The sequence below is a fragment of the Callithrix jacchus genome, chromosome X (assembly GCF_049354715.1).
Source record: "Callithrix jacchus isolate 240 chromosome X, calJac240_pri, whole genome shotgun sequence".
NCBI lineage: Eukaryota > Metazoa > Chordata > Mammalia > Primates > Cebidae > Callithrix > Callithrix jacchus.
The window spans coordinates 49,864,368-49,883,200 of NC_133524.1; the positions used below are offsets into that span (position 1 = coordinate 49,864,368).

Sequence of the window (18,833 nt, forward strand, 5' to 3'; positions counted from 1 at the left end):
TCGTTATTTCTGTTTCAGCAGGTGGTCTAAATGTCTTTCCAGGCAGTCTCCATGGTCCCAGCCCCCATGGTGAGGCCAGAGCGAGGGAGGGCCCTGGATGGGAGGGGGGTTCAGTTGAAGGTGGAGTGAGTTTTGAGGGGAGCACTATTTGAGGGATTTGAGTCCCCGAGGCGTAGGAAACAGCAGAGGGAGGTCGGATTCCGTTATCCTCAGCGGGGATGGGACTTGGGAGTTTGGGGTGTGGGGCTTGTAACGGCAGCCCTCCCTTTCCCACCCACAGCCGCGCATGCTCCTTGGGCTCCCGTCTCAGTGCGCATGTCCACTGACCGTCTTCCGGTTGGTGCGTTCGCTCGCGTGAAGAACGCCAGGCAGCTGTGAGGGTGCGGTGTCGCGTTCCTGCCATCCGGATTCTTTTTCCTCTACGGAGACTCATCTGGTAGGTCTGAAAGCAGTCCCCCGAGGCACTGAAGTGTGAGTGAGGCTGAGGAGGAGGCAGTGAGCTTCGTGGGGGTCCGGCGGGTCCTGCTGCGTGGTCTGTGGTCTCTGAGAGAGAAGGGCCTCGTGGCCCTTGAGAGACAAGGGCCTCATGGCTTCTGAAAGAGAAGGGCCTCCTTACCTCGAAAGAGCAGGGCCTGGAGGTCATCCTCCTCTTTACATGCTGCGAGGCCACCATGAGCTTTGTGGTCGTGAAGGGGCCAGGACAGCGAGGAAGGTGGGCCGCAGAAGGGAGGCGGTCCGGGGCTCAGGTGAAGCTGGGGCGAGTGCTGGGGGTGATGTTGGAGGAATGGAAGTCCTGAGGTGCCAGAAGCCCCCCTACAGGGCAGATTCCTGAGTCCTGAATGGGTCCCCGTGGGTGGGGGCGAGGGGATGGGTGCGAGGTGGAAAGTGAAGACCGGGCCTGGCATCTGGGAAGGCTGCGGGCTGCTTCGCGCCCCCTAGCATCGTGGAGAGCAGAGCGCCCGAGTGAGAAGCCACGCCAGGTCTCACCTCCACCATGGAGGGTCCGGAAACAACGGGAAGGACTGGGCGAGGCTGTGCCGTCCAAGCAAACTTGATTTGAGGGGGGTGACTGGCTCTAGTAAGTGGGAGTGTGCCACAAGCAGTAGTCAGGGGAATTGTGATTCACTAGTGTTTTCATGTGGGGTTCACTCGTGAAAGGAAACCTCATCTGAGGAGGGCGGTTCCCTTGAGCAGGGAGGTCAAGGCTTCAGCGATCTGTGACCGCGCTGCTGCACTCCAGCCTGAGCAACAGAGCGAGACCGCGCATCCAAAAGAAATTTAGAGAAAACATGTCTGCTGCGTTTTGCCACACGCCTTAAGATGATTGTTCTGCCAGCATGGCCAGCATAAGTGGCTTTGCAGGCACTTAGAAAAGGTACACGCGTCTGCTTAACTGAGGGACTTATTGTGAGAGTGTTTTCAAAAATAAATGAGAAGTTACCGTTTAGCCACGGAAGTGATCGAATATAGCTGTCCTCGCAAGTGCACGTTCCCAATCACGATTTTTTTTATTGCTGTTTTTTCAGCGAGAAATATGAGTTGGCGTGGAAGATCAACCTATCGGCCTAATCCAAGACGCCGTATAGAACCTCCTGAGATGATTGGGCGTATGCTGGTGAGTGCTTTAATGTTAATTCGATATTTTCTATTAGCAGACAGTAATATTTGTGATAATGTTGTTGCATAGGTGTATAGACACTGATAAAATTCTTTCATGCTGATAAAAATGATTATGGCGTCTCGTGAAGGGAACATTGATTCAGGTGGATTTTGTTTCTCTCTCGTGTTCTTCAGCTTTTGCCCATGACATTTTTCTCATGGTGGGCTTGTAAATGACAGATGATACACATCGTGTAATAGCTTCCAAAGTCCTTGTGGGTCACTGTTCTCACAGTAAGCTTCCTGTGGGTGGAGTAACCTTATTGGGCATGGACAATGGATTTGGAGAAATGTCTGTTTTTTGTTTTTGTTTTTCTTTTCCTCTCCTTCCTGCTGTCTCATGAAGAAGAACTGTCTTTAGTCTTAGTTATGATCAGAAATATCTGTGTATTCTGTATATGTATATATATATGTAATCTTGTATTAACAAGAAACCTGTTTTTTCTTGATTTGCAAACACACACACACACACACACACACACACACACACACCCACACACTTTCCCTAGCCCGAGCAGTTCAGTGATGAAGAAGTGGTACCACCAAAACCTGAAGAAGGGGAACCGGCAGCTGAAAGTCAGGATCCTGTACCTGCTCAGGAGGGAGAAGATGAGGGAGCATCTTCAGGTCAAGGTGAAGGGAAAGGGAAGAAGAATGCCTGTCGTGGGGGGGATGGGGTGGGGCGTGTGTCTCATGTATTGCCACATAGCAGGCACAGGAGGAAAGGAAACAATGAAAAGAATGGCTGCAGTGGACTGAAAAAGTGAGGAGGGTATATGGTTTGCAGCTTAGCTTAGGGAAACTCCTCACTATGATGAAACATGTCCACGTTATGAATAAGATCATGCAGGCTCGGAGACTGGGTTTAATCCAAGAAGAGTTGACTGGTGAATGCAAGATTTGTGCTTTGTTTCAAAGTTTGAGTCCTTCTATCATCTGTCTACGTTACTGTAAAAAGAAGTAAATAATTTTGCTGAAAATGCTTACAACTCAAATGGTTTACTGTAAGGTAGCTTAGTAGTGGCCCAGGAATAGATCCAGGTCGGAGGAGCAGGACTAGCTCTAAAAACGGAGTCACTGAACGTTGGCCACTGTTTGCTTGGATTGAAATTTTAATGTGATGGGTTTGATAAAAACTGAATGAATCGGGATACTGCCATATGTGGAGCTGCTTTAGTACGATGTTCTTTTCTTTACTATTGTTTTTCTTTTTGAGACAGAGTCTCTCGCTCTGTTGCCCAGGATGGAGTGCAGTGACGTGATCTCGGCTCATTGCAACCTGCGCCTCCTGGGTTGAAGCAGTTCTCCTGTCCTCATCCTCAGTACAGTAGCTGGGAGTATAGGCGCCCACCACCACAGGCAATTAATTTTTGTATTTTTAATAGAGACGGCATTTCACCACGTTGGTCAGGCTGCTCTTGACCTCTTCTCTTGATCTTGGGACCTGCCCGCCTCAGACTCCCAAAGTGCTGGGATTACAGGTGTGAGTCACCACGCCTGGCCGATTCAGTATGATTTTCTAATTGGGTTTAGGAGGTGATGCTATCCTCTTGTGGTTAGAAAGACCATAAAAGTAATTATTCTGAGGTCAACACGAGAGAAATAATTTCTCCTAGATAAAATAGTTTGAGGTAGGGGTGGCGGCTCACGCTTGTAATCCCAGCAGTATGGTAGGTGGATGCAGGTGGATCACCTGAGGTCAGAAGTTTGAGAACAGCCTGGCCGACGTGGTGAAACCCCATCTCTAGTAAAAATACAAAAAATTAGCTGGGCGTGGTGGTGGGCGCCTCTAATCCCAGATACTCAGGAGGCTGAGGCAGGAGAGTTACTTGATCCTGGGAGGCAGAGGTTGCAGTCAGCCAAGTTCACAGCATTGCACTCCGGCCTGGGTGACAAGAGCAAAACTCAGTCTCAAGAAAAAAAAAAAAAAGACAGTTTGAAACAAAACATTTATGTAACTCAGGTCATGGATTATTTTAGGGATTTATTTTAAAGGTTTCTCGAATATGACTGACAACAATACCCATTAATTGCTGTCCACCCGCTCCCTTATTCTCAGTGCAGGACAGTATATTTGCTGTGATTCACAAACCATGTAATTTTTGGTGCTTTGTTCTACATGGGGTTCATTTATGGACTAGTATATTTAGTACCTTTGGACAGAAATATAACTTTATTTGAAAAAGATTAAGTTTCTGTTTACCCCAATAGGTAATGGGTGTCATGAGTGTAAGATTTTCCATAGTCCTCAAGTGCATTCAGCTAATGAATCCTCAGAAATTTACATAGTAATTGTTACTGAAATCCTATCCGTGTTGTGGACTTCAGATTTCTTAGCTGATGCCCACTGCTCTTGGTAGTTTATGGCTGAATATAAGCATTGTAGAAATCCCGTGGTTTATCCTCAGATTTTCATTTAAGAGCAAGGTCTCAACGCGAGTTGAATGCCATGCACTCATAGTCTCAGCTACTTAGGAGGCTGAGCTGAGAGGATTGCTTGAGCCCCGGAGTTCAAGCCCGGAGTTCAAGCCCAGCCCGGGAAACATAGCAAGACCTTATCGCTAACAAATACATAAATAAGGATAGAAACAAAGAAATGAATACTTAAAGCTTTCATCATATAGGAAAACAAACATGCAAAGTTTGTTTCTAGTTGCTGGTAATGTTGCACACATAGGTCCTTACTGATCTGTAACATTTAAAAATAGTTAAGATGATAAATTCTATGTCGTGTGTGTGTGTGTGTGTGTGTGTGTGTATGTGTGTGTTTGTGTGTGTGTGTATTTTTTAAACCACAACTAAAAGAAACCTCCTGGCTTTGTAAATTCAGTGTAGTTGTCATATATTCTTCCAAGTATTTATTTGTATATTTTGAAGACATAACAATAATAGAAAATTTGCAATTTTACTACAATGAGGTCACATACTTGTCACCTAGATTTAGCAACCGTTAATAGCTTTTGCTTTATTAGTTTGATATCTGTTCCCTCCCTGTCTTACCCTGCTGCCCACACACTCACACACTCACTTATGGATATTATGTTTACTGTTCTAAATGGTCAATTGTTTAGATAAAGTTTCAGGTACTGTGGCCCTTCACCCTGTGTACTTGATTGTGTGTATATTGTCCGAACCTAGAAGAAGTCATTCCTTGGATTCTCACTGCACAAAGACCAAAATCAGCAAATTTAACAATGAGAAAATGCAGTCATTTCGCGTACAGTGTGTACTCAACTTTTGCCAGTTATTCAGACACTTGCATTGATTGATTGATTGAGAGAGAGTCTCACTGTGTTGCCCAGGCTGGAGTGCAGTAGTACGATGTTGGCTTACTGCAGCCTACCGTCTGAGGATGAAGGGATTCTCATGCCTCAGCCTTCTGAGTAGCTGGGAGTACAGTTGCCGGCCATCGCGCCTGGCTAATGTTTCTTTTTCTTTCTTTCTTTTTTTCTTCTTCTATTTTTAATACACGTGGGGTTTCACCACGTTGGCCAGGCTGGTCTTGAACTTCGGACCTCACCTGATCTGCCCATCTTGGCATCCCAGAATGATGGGGATTACAGGAGTGAGCCACTGTGCCCAGCCTAGATAATTTCCTTCATAGAATTTCTTTATATAATGCAGAGTGCAGTTCAGGATCACATGTTGCACGTACTTGTCATGTGGTTTTACTTTCCTTTAATCTGGAATGGTTCCTTAATTTTTCTTTGTCATTCCTGATGCGAACATTTTTGAGGAGGATAGACCAGTTGGTTTGTAGAATGTTCAGCAGTCTGGGCTTTTTCGTGTATGTTTCAGAGATTTTCACTCAGCGTTTATTGGTGGCTACTCGTGCCATATTAGACGTCTAAGTGCTAGGACTGTAAGTGCTATGAGAAAGCATTTCAGCCTTGAGTCATTTAATACGATAAGGACACTGAGAAGTCCAATAACAGAGAAGTGCAAAGGAGGCAACAAAGTGTTGTGAGGGCAGTCTTGGGGAAAGAAGGGGGTAATATTTTTGGAAAACCCTGTTTTCCTGTTTTCTGCTAACAGACTCCTGAAATAATGTTCCTGGGATTGTGATGAGCACATTTCTTATGACACTAGCTAAAGCCTTTATTTAATAACACCGAGAGCATGAATGTGATTTCCTTATTCATATTTCATATTTTACTGCTTGAATTGATAATTTTGTTTTAATTTTTAAGGGCCGGAGCCTGAAGCTGATAGTCAGGAAGAGGTTCACCCGAAGACTGGGTGTGAGCGTGGAGATAGTCCTGATGTCCAGGAGGTGTGCCTGCCAAATCCAGAGGAGGTGCAACCGCCAGAAGCAGGTAGGCAATTTCTGAGGCATGCAGATTGCATGGTGTCTGTTTCCAGAGTGTGATATTCTTATTCCTATTGTTTTTGAGATGGAGTCCCGCCCTGTTGCCCAGGGGGAGCGCAGTGGTGCCATCTTAGCTCACAGGAACTTCCAGCTCCCAAGTTGAAGTGATTCTCCTGCCTGAGCCTCCCGAGTAGCTGGGATTACAGGCGTTCGCCTCCCAGCCTAGCTAATTTTTGTACTTTTAGTCAAGATGGGCTTTTGTCATGTTGCACGGGCTGGTCGCGAACTCCTGACCTCAGGTGATCCACCTGCCTCGGCCCCCCAAAGTGCCGGGATTCAAGTGTGAGGCACCGCGCCGAACCGAGGATTCCATTTTTAATAACGGGGAGGTAACAATACTGCCTCCTCAATAACAGAGGTCTTCTAACATAGTAGTTATTTGCAACGTAGTTCAGCGCCCGACCTATAGCCTGTCAGATAGAGAAACACACTGAGTCAAAGTCATCTTGAATGACAACTTTTGAGTATAAATCCTCCAACCAGTGGCTCATAATTTTCATATTGTTTGTAAAGGTCTGCTTTAAACAAATACATAAGACATTTGTAACACCCATCAGTTGGTGTGAAATATTCTGAAGCCCTTGATGCAGGTTCCAATACCAGCTCTCTTACAGCATTTGTGAGATTTTGAGCGGATCCTTTAACTTCTCAACCTATCTTTGGTTACTATAAAAATAGTGAGTTTAAGTCAGATATGTTAAAATCATTTTTCATTCTGGTCCTTTCATACTGTGATCCTGACGGATAGAAGGCATAGGATACAAAGATCTTCCGTTTGCATGATTTGTTTACCATATGTCATGAAACCCTGGCCTGTGTCATCTGAAAACCTGTGAGTTCAGGTTTCATTGCTGCTAAGAAAGCGAGTGGGCACTCTGCTTCATGTTTGTTTTTCTGTGTGGAGACCTGAATGTGTATGGTTAGATCCTGTCAAATTCTGAATTCTCTGGCTTCTTCTGTTTGTTTGTTTGAGACAGAGTCTCATTCTGTCACCCATGCTGGAGTGCAGTGGTGGGATTTCAGCTAGCTGTCATCTCTGCCTCCCACACTCAAGCGATCCTCCCATCTCAGCCTCTTCAGCGGCTGGAACTACATGCACAAGCCACTGTGCCTAGTTTTTTTTTTTCTTTTTTTTAATTCACTATAGAGATGAGGTCTCACTATGTTGCTAAGCCTGGGATTGTCTGGCTCTTAATGAATAATTGGTTTTTAAATCTTTTCCCAAAGAAACCTTGCGTGACTGGGTTATCAAATGGCTAGAGACGGTTTAGTTTCTATCATCTGTGGCATGTTGATCAGTGATGCTCAGCATCGGTGTGGGTAGGAAGATGCCTGTGTTAAGCACGCTCCCTGCCCCACTGTCAGTCTTTATGAGCCACTATTTCTAATAAGACTGTAGACACATAGATGATATAATCAGCTCTAATCATATCAAATGTTATATGTAAGGTTCAACTTTTTGGACATGAGTTGATAAAATCTGAAGTTTAAATACCATGACTTTAATACTTCCTGAGTAATCAACTGAAGTATGTTTTACACATGTGTTTTCCAAATTACTGACTGTGAATTATAAGTGCTTCTGAGTTTAAAGGACGCACTCGATGTTTAGGGAGGAAATTACCCTTAAGTTCTGCAGATGTACCCTCAGAGTGTGTACAGAGGTTTAATTGGATGTAAGACACAGGATCACGCTTCGGGTTCTGTTTGTAGCCCATTTTCGAAAACCCAAAGTGTAATGTGCTTTGTATGCCTTTGGGGTCACCTAAATTATCTGTTGCTAAGTCATGTTCCCAACTGTTGTGTTTCTGGTACAGGTGGAAAGCAATCACAGTGTTAAAAGAAGACACGCTGAAATGATGGAGGCTGCTTTGAAGTTGGGAAGTTGTTCGTTAACGTTCTCTCAATAAAGCTATACAGCCCTTTGCAATGAAGTCTTTCGCATCTTGTGTGAACTTTATTTCTAGGTATTCGGTGCTGTCAAATATCTATCGTTCTTTGGAATTTGATATTCTAACTGTTTGTGCTGGTATGTAGAGACCCAATACTTATATATGGAGTTTTCTGTCCAGCACCCTGTTAAATATGCGTATGAATTCTAAAAGTTTACTTCTAGATCCTTTACAGTCTTCAACATGCAGAGTCATATCATCTTTGGATAAGAGTAGTTGCGTTTTTTTTTCCTATTTCCTTTTGTGTTTTTTGAGAGACGGGTTTTGATATGTTTCCCAGGTCTGTTCTTGAACTCCTGAGTGCAAGTGATGCACCCGCTTTGGCCTCCCACAGTGCTGGGATCGTAGGCGTGGGGCACTGCACCGGGTCTGTTGCTGCCATTTGAAGAGTTTGATTTCCTCTTCTGATTTCTTGGCAGACCCACCTGGGGTACAGTGGTGATAGTGGACATCCTAGTCTTATCCGTGATGAGAAATGGAAATATTTCTCCATCGTGTTTACCGTAGTATTTTTGTAGATGGACTTTATCAGAGTAAGTTATTCCATTCTGTTCTAATTTTTTGAGAGTATTCATTTTGAATAGATGCTGAGTTTCATCAAACGGTGCATCTATTTCGATTATCACAGCATTTTTCCCATTAATCTGTTACTGCAGTGCATTAGGTTGATACATTGGTACTTTTTATTTCCTACTGAAAAAAATTGAGACAGGATCTCACTGTGTCACCCAGGCTGGAGTGCAGTGGTGTTATCCGAGCTCACTGCAGCCTTGACCTTCTGGGCTCAAGCAATAACCGCACCTCAGTCTCCTGAGTAGCTGTGAGAGTAGGTACATGCCACCACGCCCAGCTTCCTTTTCTCTGCTTTTTTTTGTTTTTTTTTTTTCTTGTGGTAGTGATGAGATTTTGCCACATTGCATAGGCTGGTCTCAAACTCCTGAGCTCAGGCGATCTGCCCAGCTCAGCCTTCCAAAAGAGTAGGATTACAGCACAGAGCCTTGGCCTGGCAAGGGTTTTCTTATCTCAGGGTTTTATTCATGTACAGACGAACATTAGACTGGGTGCCGTGGGTCACGCCTGTAATCCCAACAGGTTGAGGGGCCCAGGTGGGTGGATGACGAGGTCTGGAGTTCAAGACCAGCCTGGCCAAGATGGTAAAACCCCTTCTCTACGAAAAGTACGAAAATTAGGCGGGTGTGGTGGCACGGCATGTAGTCTCACGTACTGGAGAGCCTGAGGCTGAAGAATCGCTTGAACCGGGGAGGTGGAAGTGGAAGTTTGCTGAGATCCCACCACTGCACTACAGCCTGGGTGACAGAGTGTGACTGCATCTAAAAAAAAAAAAAAGCCCCAAAACAGACCAATCTTATTTGTACCTTTGTGCGGGACGGCTGACAGCATGATGAGATTTATCATTCTACTGATTAAAAGAAAAGTATCCTTGACACTCCAGTGTGTAAGTATGTGACAGCATAATTATTTTGAAAGCATATATTGCTACGAGTGTTGGGACCCCTGCACTTTCCGCTGCTGTGGGAGCATGTCCTTGTAGGTACCTTTAGTCTGTTTTCTCAACTACGAACATGTTGGGGCCATGGGTTGTGATTGGTAAGGAATGTGTCTTGTTAGTTTCAAGATGGGAGTTGCTTTTCAAACGGTGTCACTCTGGCTGTCCTTGGCTCCTGTTTCACGGGTACCGTCACTTCTCCTTCGGCGATTCTGATGCTACAAATGATAGATGTTCGAGTAATTTCCTACAGGTCCTTGAGGTTGTATTCATTTTTCTTTCAGTCTCTTTCTCTGACTTGTTCGTGGTGAACGATCTCTTTTTGGGGTAGGTCGTTATTTCTGTTTCAGCAGGTGGTCTAAATGTCTTTCCAGGCAGTCTCCATGGTCCCAGCCCCCATGGTGAGGCCAGAGCGAGGGAGGGCCCTGGATGGGAGGGGGGTTCAGTTGAAGGTGGAGTGAGTTTTGAGGGGAGCACTATTTGAGGGATTTGAGTCCCCGAGGCGTAGGAAACAGCAGAGGGAGGTCGGATTCCGTTATCCTCAGCGGGGATGGGACTTGGGAGTTTGGGGTGTGGGGCTTGTAACGGCAGCCCTCCCTTTCCCACCCACAGCCGCGCATGCTCCTTGGGCTCCCGTCTCAGTGCGCATGTCCACTGACCGTCTTCCGGTTGGTGCGTTCGCTCGCGTGAAGAACGCCAGGCAGCTGTGAGGGTGCGGTGTCGCGTTCCTGCCATCCGGATTCTTTTTCCTCTACGGAGACTCATCTGGTAGGTCTGAAAGCAGTCCCCCGAGGCACTGAAGTGTGAGTGAGGCTGAGGAGGAGGCAGTGAGCTTCGTGGGGGTCCGGCGGGTCCTGCTGCGTGGTCTGTGGTCTCTGAGAGAGAAGGGCCTCGTGGCCCTTGAGAGACAAGGGCCTCATGGCTTCTGAAAGAGAAGGGCCTCCTTACCTCGAAAGAGCAGGGCCTGGAGGTCATCCTCCTCTTTACATGCTGCGAGGCCACCATGAGCTTTGTGGTCGTGAAGGGGCCAGGACAGCGAGGAAGGTGGGCCGCAGAAGGGAGGCGGTCCGGGGCTCAGGTGAAGCTGGGGCGAGTGCTGGGGGTGATGTTGGAGGAATGGAAGTCCTGAGGTGCCAGAAGCCCCCCTACAGGGCAGATTCCTGAGTCCTGAATGGGTCCCCGTGGGTGGGGGCGAGGGGATGGGTGCGAGGTGGAAAGTGAAGACCGGGCCTGGCATCTGGGAAGGCTGCGGGCTGCTTCGCGCCCCCTAGCATCGTGGAGAGCAGAGCGCCCGAGTGAGAAGCCACGCCAGGTCTCACCTCCACCATGGAGGGTCCGGAAACAACGGGAAGGACTGGGCGAGGCTGTGCCGTCCAAGCAAACTTGATTTGAGGGGGGTGACTGGCTCTAGTAAGTGGGAGTGTGCCACAAGCAGTAGTCAGGGGAATTGTGATTCACTAGTGTTTTCATGTGGGGTTCACTCGTGAAAGGAAACCTCATCTGAGGAGGGCGGTTCCCTTGAGCAGGGAGGTCAAGGCTTCAGCGATCTGTGACCGCGCTGCTGCACTCCAGCCTGAGCAACAGAGCGAGACCGCGCATCCAAAAGAAATTTAGAGAAAACATGTCTGCTGCGTTTTGCCACACGCCTTAAGATGATTGTTCTGCCAGCATGGCCAGCATAAGTGGCTTTGCAGGCACTTAGAAAAGGTACACGCGTCTGCTTAACTGAGGGACTTATTGTGAGAGTGTTTTCAAAAATAAATGAGAAGTTACCGTTTAGCCACGGAAGTGATCGAATATAGCTGTCCTCGCAAGTGCACGTTCCCAATCACGATTTTTTTTATTGCTGTTTTTTCAGCGAGAAATATGAGTTGGCGTGGAAGATCAACCTATCGGCCTAATCCAAGACGCCGTATAGAACCTCCTGAGATGATTGGGCGTATGCTGGTGAGTGCTTTAATGTTAATTCGATATTTTCTATTAGCAGACAGTAATATTTGTGATAATGTTGTTGCATAGGTGTATAGACACTGATAAAATTCTTTCATGCTGATAAAAATGATTATGGCGTCTCGTGAAGGGAACATTGATTCAGGTGGATTTTGTTTCTCTCTCGTGTTCTTCAGCTTTTGCCCATGACATTTTTCTCATGGTGGGCTTGTAAATGACAGATGATACACATCGTGTAATAGCTTCCAAAGTCCTTGTGGGTCACTGTTCTCACAGTAAGCTTCCTGTGGGTGGAGTAACCTTATTGGGCATGGACAATGGATTTGGAGAAATGTCTGTTTTTTGTTTTTGTTTTTCTTTTCCTCTCCTTCCTGCTGTCTCATGAAGAAGAACTGTCTTTAGTCTTAGTTATGATCAGAAATATCTGTGTATTCTGTATATGTATATATATATGTAATCTTGTATTAACAAGAAACCTGTTTTTTCTTGATTTGCAAACACACACACACACACACACACACACACACCCCCACACACTTTCCCTAGCCCGAGCAGTTCAGTGATGAAGAAGTGGTACCACCAAAACCTGAAGAAGGGGAACCGGCAGCTGAAAGTCAGGATCCTGTACCTGCTCAGGAGGGAGAAGATGAGGGAGCATCTTCAGGTCAAGGTGAAGGGAAAGGGAAGAAGAATGCCTGTCGTGGGGGGGATGGGGTGGGGCGTGTGTCTCATGTATTGCCACATAGCAGGCACAGGAGGAAAGGAAACAATGAAAAGAATGGCTGCAGTGGACTGAAAAAGTGAGGAGGGTATATGGTTTGCAGCTTAGCTTAGGGAAACTCCTCACTATGATGAAACATGTCCACGTTATGAATAAGATCATGCAGGCTCGGAGACTGGGTTTAATCCAAGAAGAGTTGACTGGTGAATGCAAGATTTGTGCTTTGTTTCAAAGTTTGAGTCCTTCTATCATCTGTCTACGTTACTGTAAAAAGAAGTAAATAATTTTGCTGAAAATGCTTACAACTCAAATGGTTTACTGTAAGGTAGCTTAGTAGTGGCCCAGGAATAGATCCAGGTCGGAGGAGCAGGACTAGCTCTAAAAACGGAGTCACTGAACGTTGGCCACTGTTTGCTTGGATTGAAATTTTAATGTGATGGGTTTGATAAAAACTGAATGAATCGGGATACTGCCATATGTGGAGCTGCTTTAGTACGATGTTCTTTTCTTTACTATTGTTTTTCTTTTTGAGACAGAGTCTCTCGCTCTGTTGCCCAGGATGGAGTGCAGTGACGTGATCTCGGCTCATTGCAACCTGCGCCTCCTGGGTTGAAGCAGTTCTCCTGTCCTCATCCTCAGTACAGTAGCTGGGAGTATAGGCGCCCACCACCACAGGCAATTAATTTTTGTATTTTTAATAGAGACGGCATTTCACCACGTTGGTCAGGCTGCTCTTGACCTCTTCTCTTGATCTTGGGACCTGCCCGCCTCAGACTCCCAAAGTGCTGGGATTACAGGTGTGAGTCACCACGCCTGGCCGATTCAGTATGATTTTCTAATTGGGTTTAGGAGGTGATGCTATCCTCTTGTGGTTAGAAAGACCATAAAAGTAATTATTCTGAGGTCAACACGAGAGAAATAATTTCTCCTAGATAAAATAGTTTGAGGTAGGGGTGGCGGCTCACGCTTGTAATCCCAGCAGTATGGTAGGTGGATGCAGGTGGATCACCTGAGGTCAGAAGTTTGAGAACAGCCTGGCCGACGTGGTGAAACCCCATCTCTAGTAAAAATACAAAAAATTAGCTGGGCGTGGTGGTGGGCGCCTCTAATCCCAGATACTCAGGAGGCTGAGGCAGGAGAGTTACTTGATCCTGGGAGGCAGAGGTTGCAGTCAGCCAAGTTCACAGCATTGCACTCCGGCCTGGGTGACAAGAGCAAAACTCAGTCTCAAGAAAAAAAAAAAAAAGACAGTTTGAAACAAAACATTTATGTAACTCAGGTCATGGATTATTTTAGGGATTTATTTTAAAGGTTTCTCGAATATGACTGACAACAATACCCATTAATTGCTGTCCACCCGCTCCCTTATTCTCAGTGCAGGACAGTATATTTGCTGTGATTCACAAACCATGTAATTTTTGGTGCTTTGTTCTACATGGGGTTCATTTATGGACTAGTATATTTAGTACCTTTGGACAGAAATATAACTTTATTTGAAAAAGATTAAGTTTCTGTTTACCCCAATAGGTAATGGGTGTCATGAGTGTAAGATTTTCCATAGTCCTCAAGTGCATTCAGCTAATGAATCCTCAGAAATTTACATAGTAATTGTTACTGAAATCCTATCCGTGTTGTGGACTTCAGATTTCTTAGCTGATGCCCACTGCTCTTGGTAGTTTATGGCTGAATATAAGCATTGTAGAAATCCCGTGGTTTATCCTCAGATTTTCATTTAAGAGCAAGGTCTCAACGCGAGTTGAATGCCATGCACTCATAGTCTCAGCTACTTAGGAGGCTGAGCTGAGAGGATTGCTTGAGCCCCGGAGTTCAAGCCCGGAGTTCAAGCCCAGCCCGGGAAACATAGCAAGACCTTATCGCTAACAAATACATAAATAAGGATAGAAACAAAGAAATGAATACTTAAAGCTTTCATCATATAGGAAAACAAACATGCAAAGTTTGTTTCTAGTTGCTGGTAATGTTGCACACATAGGTCCTTACTGATCTGTAACATTTAAAAATAGTTAAGATGATAAATTCTATGTCGTGTGTGTGTGTGTGTGTGTGTGTGTATGTGTGTGTTTGTGTGTGTGTGTATTTTTTAAACCACAACTAAAAGAAACCTCCTGGCTTTGTAAATTCAGTGTAGTTGTCATATATTCTTCCAAGTATTTATTTGTATATTTTGAAGACATAACAATAATAGAAAATTTGCAATTTTACTACAATGAGGTCACATACTTGTCACCTAGATTTAGCAACCGTTAATAGCTTTTGCTTTATTAGTTTGATATCTGTTCCCTCCCTGTCTTACCCTGCTGCCCACACACTCACACACTCACTTATGGATATTATGTTTACTGTTCTAAATGGTCAATTGTTTAGATAAAGTTTCAGGTACTGTGGCCCTTCACCCTGTGTACTTGATTGTGTGTATATTGTCCGAACCTAGAAGAAGTCATTCCTTGGATTCTCACTGCACAAAGACCAAAATCAGCAAATTTAACAATGAGAAAATGCAGTCATTTCGCGTACAGTGTGTACTCAACTTTTGCCAGTTATTCAGACACTTGCATTGATTGATTGATTGAGAGAGAGTCTCACTGTGTTGCCCAGGCTGGAGTGCAGTAGTACGATGTTGGCTTACTGCAGCCTACCGTCTGAGGATGAAGGGATTCTCATGCCTCAGCCTTCTGAGTAGCTGGGAGTACAGTTGCCGGCCATCGCGCCTGGCTAATGTTTCTTTTTCTTTCTTTCTTTTTTTCTTCTTCTATTTTTAATACACGTGGGGTTTCACCACGTTGGCCAGGCTGGTCTTGAACTTCGGACCTCACCTGATCTGCCCATCTTGGCATCCCAGAATGATGGGGATTACAGGAGTGAGCCACTGTGCCCAGCCTAGATAATTTCCTTCATAGAATTTCTTTATATAATGCAGAGTGCAGTTCAGGATCACATGTTGCACGTACTTGTCATGTGGTTTTACTTTCCTTTAATCTGGAATGGTTCCTTAATTTTTCTTTGTCATTCCTGATGCGAACATTTTTGAGGAGGATAGACCAGTTGGTTTGTAGAATGTTCAGCAGTCTGGGCTTTTTCGTGTATGTTTCAGAGATTTTCACTCAGCGTTTATTGGTGGCTACTCGTGCCATATTAGACGTCTAAGTGCTAGGACTGTAAGTGCTATGAGAAAGCATTTCAGCCTTGAGTCATTTAATACGATAAGGACACTGAGAAGTCCAATAACAGAGAAGTGCAAAGGAGGCAACAAAGTGTTGTGAGGGCAGTCTTGGGGAAAGAAGGGGGTAATATTTTTGGAAAACCCTGTTTTCCTGTTTTCTGCTAACAGACTCCTGAAATAATGTTCCTGGGATTGTGATGAGCACATTTCTTATGACACTAGCTAAAGCCTTTATTTAATAACACCGAGAGCATGAATGTGATTTCCTTATTCATATTTCATATTTTACTGCTTGAATTGATAATTTTGTTTTAATTTTTAAGGGCCGGAGCCTGAAGCTGATAGTCAGGAAGAGGTTCACCCGAAGACTGGGTGTGAGCGTGGAGATAGTCCTGATGTCCAGGAGGTGTGCCTGCCAAATCCAGAGGAGGTGCAACCGCCAGAAGCAGGTAGGCAATTTCTGAGGCATGCAGATTGCATGGTGTCTGTTTCCAGAGTGTGATATTCTTATTCCTATTGTTTTTGAGATGGAGTCCCGCCCTGTTGCCCAGGGGGAGCGCAGTGGTGCCATCTTAGCTCACAGGAACTTCCAGCTCCCAAGTTGAAGTGATTCTCCTGCCTGAGCCTCCCGAGTAGCTGGGATTACAGGCGTTCGCCTCCCAGCCTAGCTAATTTTTGTACTTTTAGTCAAGATGGGCTTTTGTCATGTTGCACGGGCTGGTCGCGAACTCCTGACCTCAGGTGATCCACCTGCCTCGGCCCCCCAAAGTGCCGGGATTCAAGTGTGAGGCACCGCGCCGAACCGAGGATTCCATTTTTAATAACGGGGAGGTAACAATACTGCCTCCTCAATAACAGAGGTCTTCTAACATAGTAGTTATTTGCAACGTAGTTCAGCGCCCGACCTATAGCCTGTCAGATAGAGAAACACACTGAGTCAAAGTCATCTTGAATGACAACTTTTGAGTATAAATCCTCCAACCAGTGGCTCATAATTTTCATATTGTTTGTAAAGGTCTGCTTTAAACAAATACATAAGACATTTGTAACACCCATCAGTTGGTGTGAAATATTCTGAAGCCCTTGATGCAGGTTCCAATACCAGCTCTCTTACAGCATTTGTGAGATTTTGAGCGGATCCTTTAACTTCTCAACCTATCTTTGGTTACTATAAAAATAGTGAGTTTAAGTCAGATATGTTAAAATCATTTTTCATTCTGGTCCTTTCATACTGTGATCCTGACGGATAGAAGGCATAGGATACAAAGATCTTCCGTTTGCATGATTTGTTTACCATATGTCATGAAACCCTGGCCTGTGTCATCTGAAAACCTGTGAGTTCAGGTTTCATTGCTGCTAAGAAAGCGAGTGGGCACTCTGCTTCATGTTTGTTTTTCTGTGTGGAGACCTGAATGTGTATGGTTAGATCCTGTCAAATTCTGAATTCTCTGGCTTCTTCTGTTTGTTTGTTTGAGACAGAGTCTCATTCTGTCACCCATGCTGGAGTGCAGTGGTGGGATTTCAGCTAGCTGTCATCTCTGCCTCCCACACTCAAGCGATCCTCCCATCTCAGCCTCTTCAGCGGCTGGAACTACATGCACAAGCCACTGTGCCTAGTTTTTTTTTTTCTTTTTTTTAATTCACTATAGAGATGAGGTCTCACTATGTTGCTAAGCCTGGGATTGTCTGGCTCTTAATGAATAATTGGTTTTTAAATCTTTTCCCAAAGAAACCTTGCGTGACTGGGTTATCAAATGGCTAGAGACGGTTTAGTTTCTATCATCTGTGGCATGTTGATCAGTGATGCTCAGCATCGGTGTGGGTAGGAAGATGCCTGTGTTAAGCACGCTCCCTGCCCCACTGTCAGTCTTTATGAGCCACTATTTCTAATAAGACTGTAGACACATAGATGATATAATCAGCTCTAATCATATCAAATGTTATATGTAAGGTTCAACTTTTTGGACATGAGTTGATAAAATCTGAAGTTTAAATACCATGACTTTAATACTTCCTGAGTAATCAACTGAAGTATGTTTTACACATGTGTTTTCCAAATTACTGACTGTGAATTATAAGTGCTTCTGAGTTTAAAGGACGCACTCGATGTTTAGGGAGGAAATTACCCTTAAGTTCTGCAGATGTACCCTCAGAGTGTGTACAGAGGTTTAATTGGATGTAAGACACAGGATCACGCTTCGGGTTCTGTTTGTAGCCCATTTTCGAAAACCCAAAGTGTAATGTGCTTTGTATGCCTTTGGGGTCACCTAAATTATCTGTTGCTAAGTCATGTTCCCAACTGTTGTGTTTCTGGTACAGGTGGAAAGCAATCACAGTGTTAAAAGAAGACACGCTGAAATGATGGAGGCTGCTTTGAAGTTGGGAAGTTGTTCGTTAACGTTCTCTCAATAAAGCTATACAGCCCTTTGCAATGAAGTCTTTCGCATCTTGTGTGAACTTTATTTCTAGGTATTCGGTGCTGTCAAATATCTATCGTTCTTTGGAATTTGATATTCTAACTGTTTGTGCTGGTATGTAGAGACCCAATACTTATATATGGAGTTTTCTGTCCAGCACCCTGTTAAATATGCGTATGAATTCTAAAAGTTTACTTCTAGATCCTTTACAGTCTTCAACATGCAGAGTCATATCATCTTTGGATAAGAGTAGTTGCGTTTTTTTTTCCTATTTCCTTTTGTGTTTTTTGAGAGACGGGTTTTGATATGTTTCCCAGGTCTGTTCTTGAACTCCTGAGTGCAAGTGATGCACCCGCTTTGGCCTCCCACAGTGCTGGGATCGTAGGCGTGGGGCACTGCACCGGGTCTGTTGCTGCCATTTGAAGAGTTTGATTTCCTCTTCTGATTTCTTGGCAGACCCACCTGGGGTACAGTGGTGATAGTGGACATCCTAGTCTTATCCGTGATGAGAAATGGAAATATTTCTCCATCGTGTTTACCGTAGTATTTTTGTAGATGGACTTTATCAGAGTAAGTTATTCCATTCTGTTCTAATTTTTTGAGAGTATTCATTTTGAATAGATGCTGAGTTTCATCAAACGGTGCATCTATTTCGATTATCACAGCATTTTTCCCATTAATCTGTTACTGCAGTGCATTAGGTTGATACATTGGTACTTTTTATTTCCTATTGAAAAAAATTGAGACAGGATCTCACTGTGTCACCCAGGCTGGAGTGCAGTGGTGTTATCCGAGCTCACTGCAGCCTTGACCTTCTGGGCTCAAGCAATAACCGCACCTCAGTCTCCTGAGTAGCTGTGAGAGTAGGTACATGCCACCACGCCCAGCTTCCTTTTCTCTGCTTTGTTTTGTTTTTTTTTTTCTTGTGGTAGTGATGAGATTTTGCCACATTGCATAGGCTGGTCTCAAACTCCTGAGCTCAGGCGATCTGCCCAGCTCAGCCTTCCAAAAGAGTAGGATTACAGCACAGAGCCTTGGCCTGGCAAGGGTTTTCTTATCTCAGGGTTTTATTCATGT

General features: G+C 44.8%; 2 protein-coding genes across 4 annotated transcripts; both read left to right on the plus strand.

Moving 5' to 3' along the window:
• The first annotated feature begins 339 nt into the window (after positions 1-339).
• LOC144581083 (G antigen 10-like) lies at positions 340-7,962 on the plus strand. Of its 2 annotated transcripts, none has more exons than XM_078363236.1 (5): positions 340-436; positions 1,527-1,615; positions 2,169-2,292; positions 5,850-5,975; positions 7,846-7,962. In XM_078363236.1, the coding sequence occupies exons 2-5, from the start codon at positions 1,535-1,537 to the stop codon at positions 7,866-7,868; spliced, it is 354 nt and encodes a 117-aa protein (XP_078219362.1). In that variant the 5' UTR covers positions 340-436; positions 1,527-1,534; the 3' UTR covers positions 7,869-7,962. The 2 variants fall into 2 exon arrangements, with proteins under 2 accessions (XP_078219362.1, XP_078219363.1); XM_078363237.1 differs by lacking the exon at positions 340-436 and adding an exon at positions 1,232-1,375.
• A 2,196-nt stretch (positions 7,963-10,158) lies between these two features.
• Positions 10,159-17,775, plus strand: LOC100409965 (G antigen 10-like). Of its 2 annotated transcripts, none has more exons than XM_054251018.2 (5): positions 10,159-10,255; positions 11,346-11,434; positions 11,984-12,107; positions 15,663-15,788; positions 17,659-17,775. In XM_054251018.2, exons 2-5 carry the CDS (start codon positions 11,354-11,356, stop codon positions 17,679-17,681), a joined length of 354 nt encoding a protein of 117 aa, XP_054106993.1. In that variant the 5' UTR covers positions 10,159-10,255; positions 11,346-11,353; the 3' UTR covers positions 17,682-17,775. The 2 variants fall into 2 exon arrangements, with proteins under 2 accessions (XP_054106993.1, XP_054106994.1); XM_054251019.2 differs by lacking the exon at positions 10,159-10,255 and adding an exon at positions 11,051-11,194.
• Positions 17,776-18,833: the final 1,058 nt, after the last annotated feature.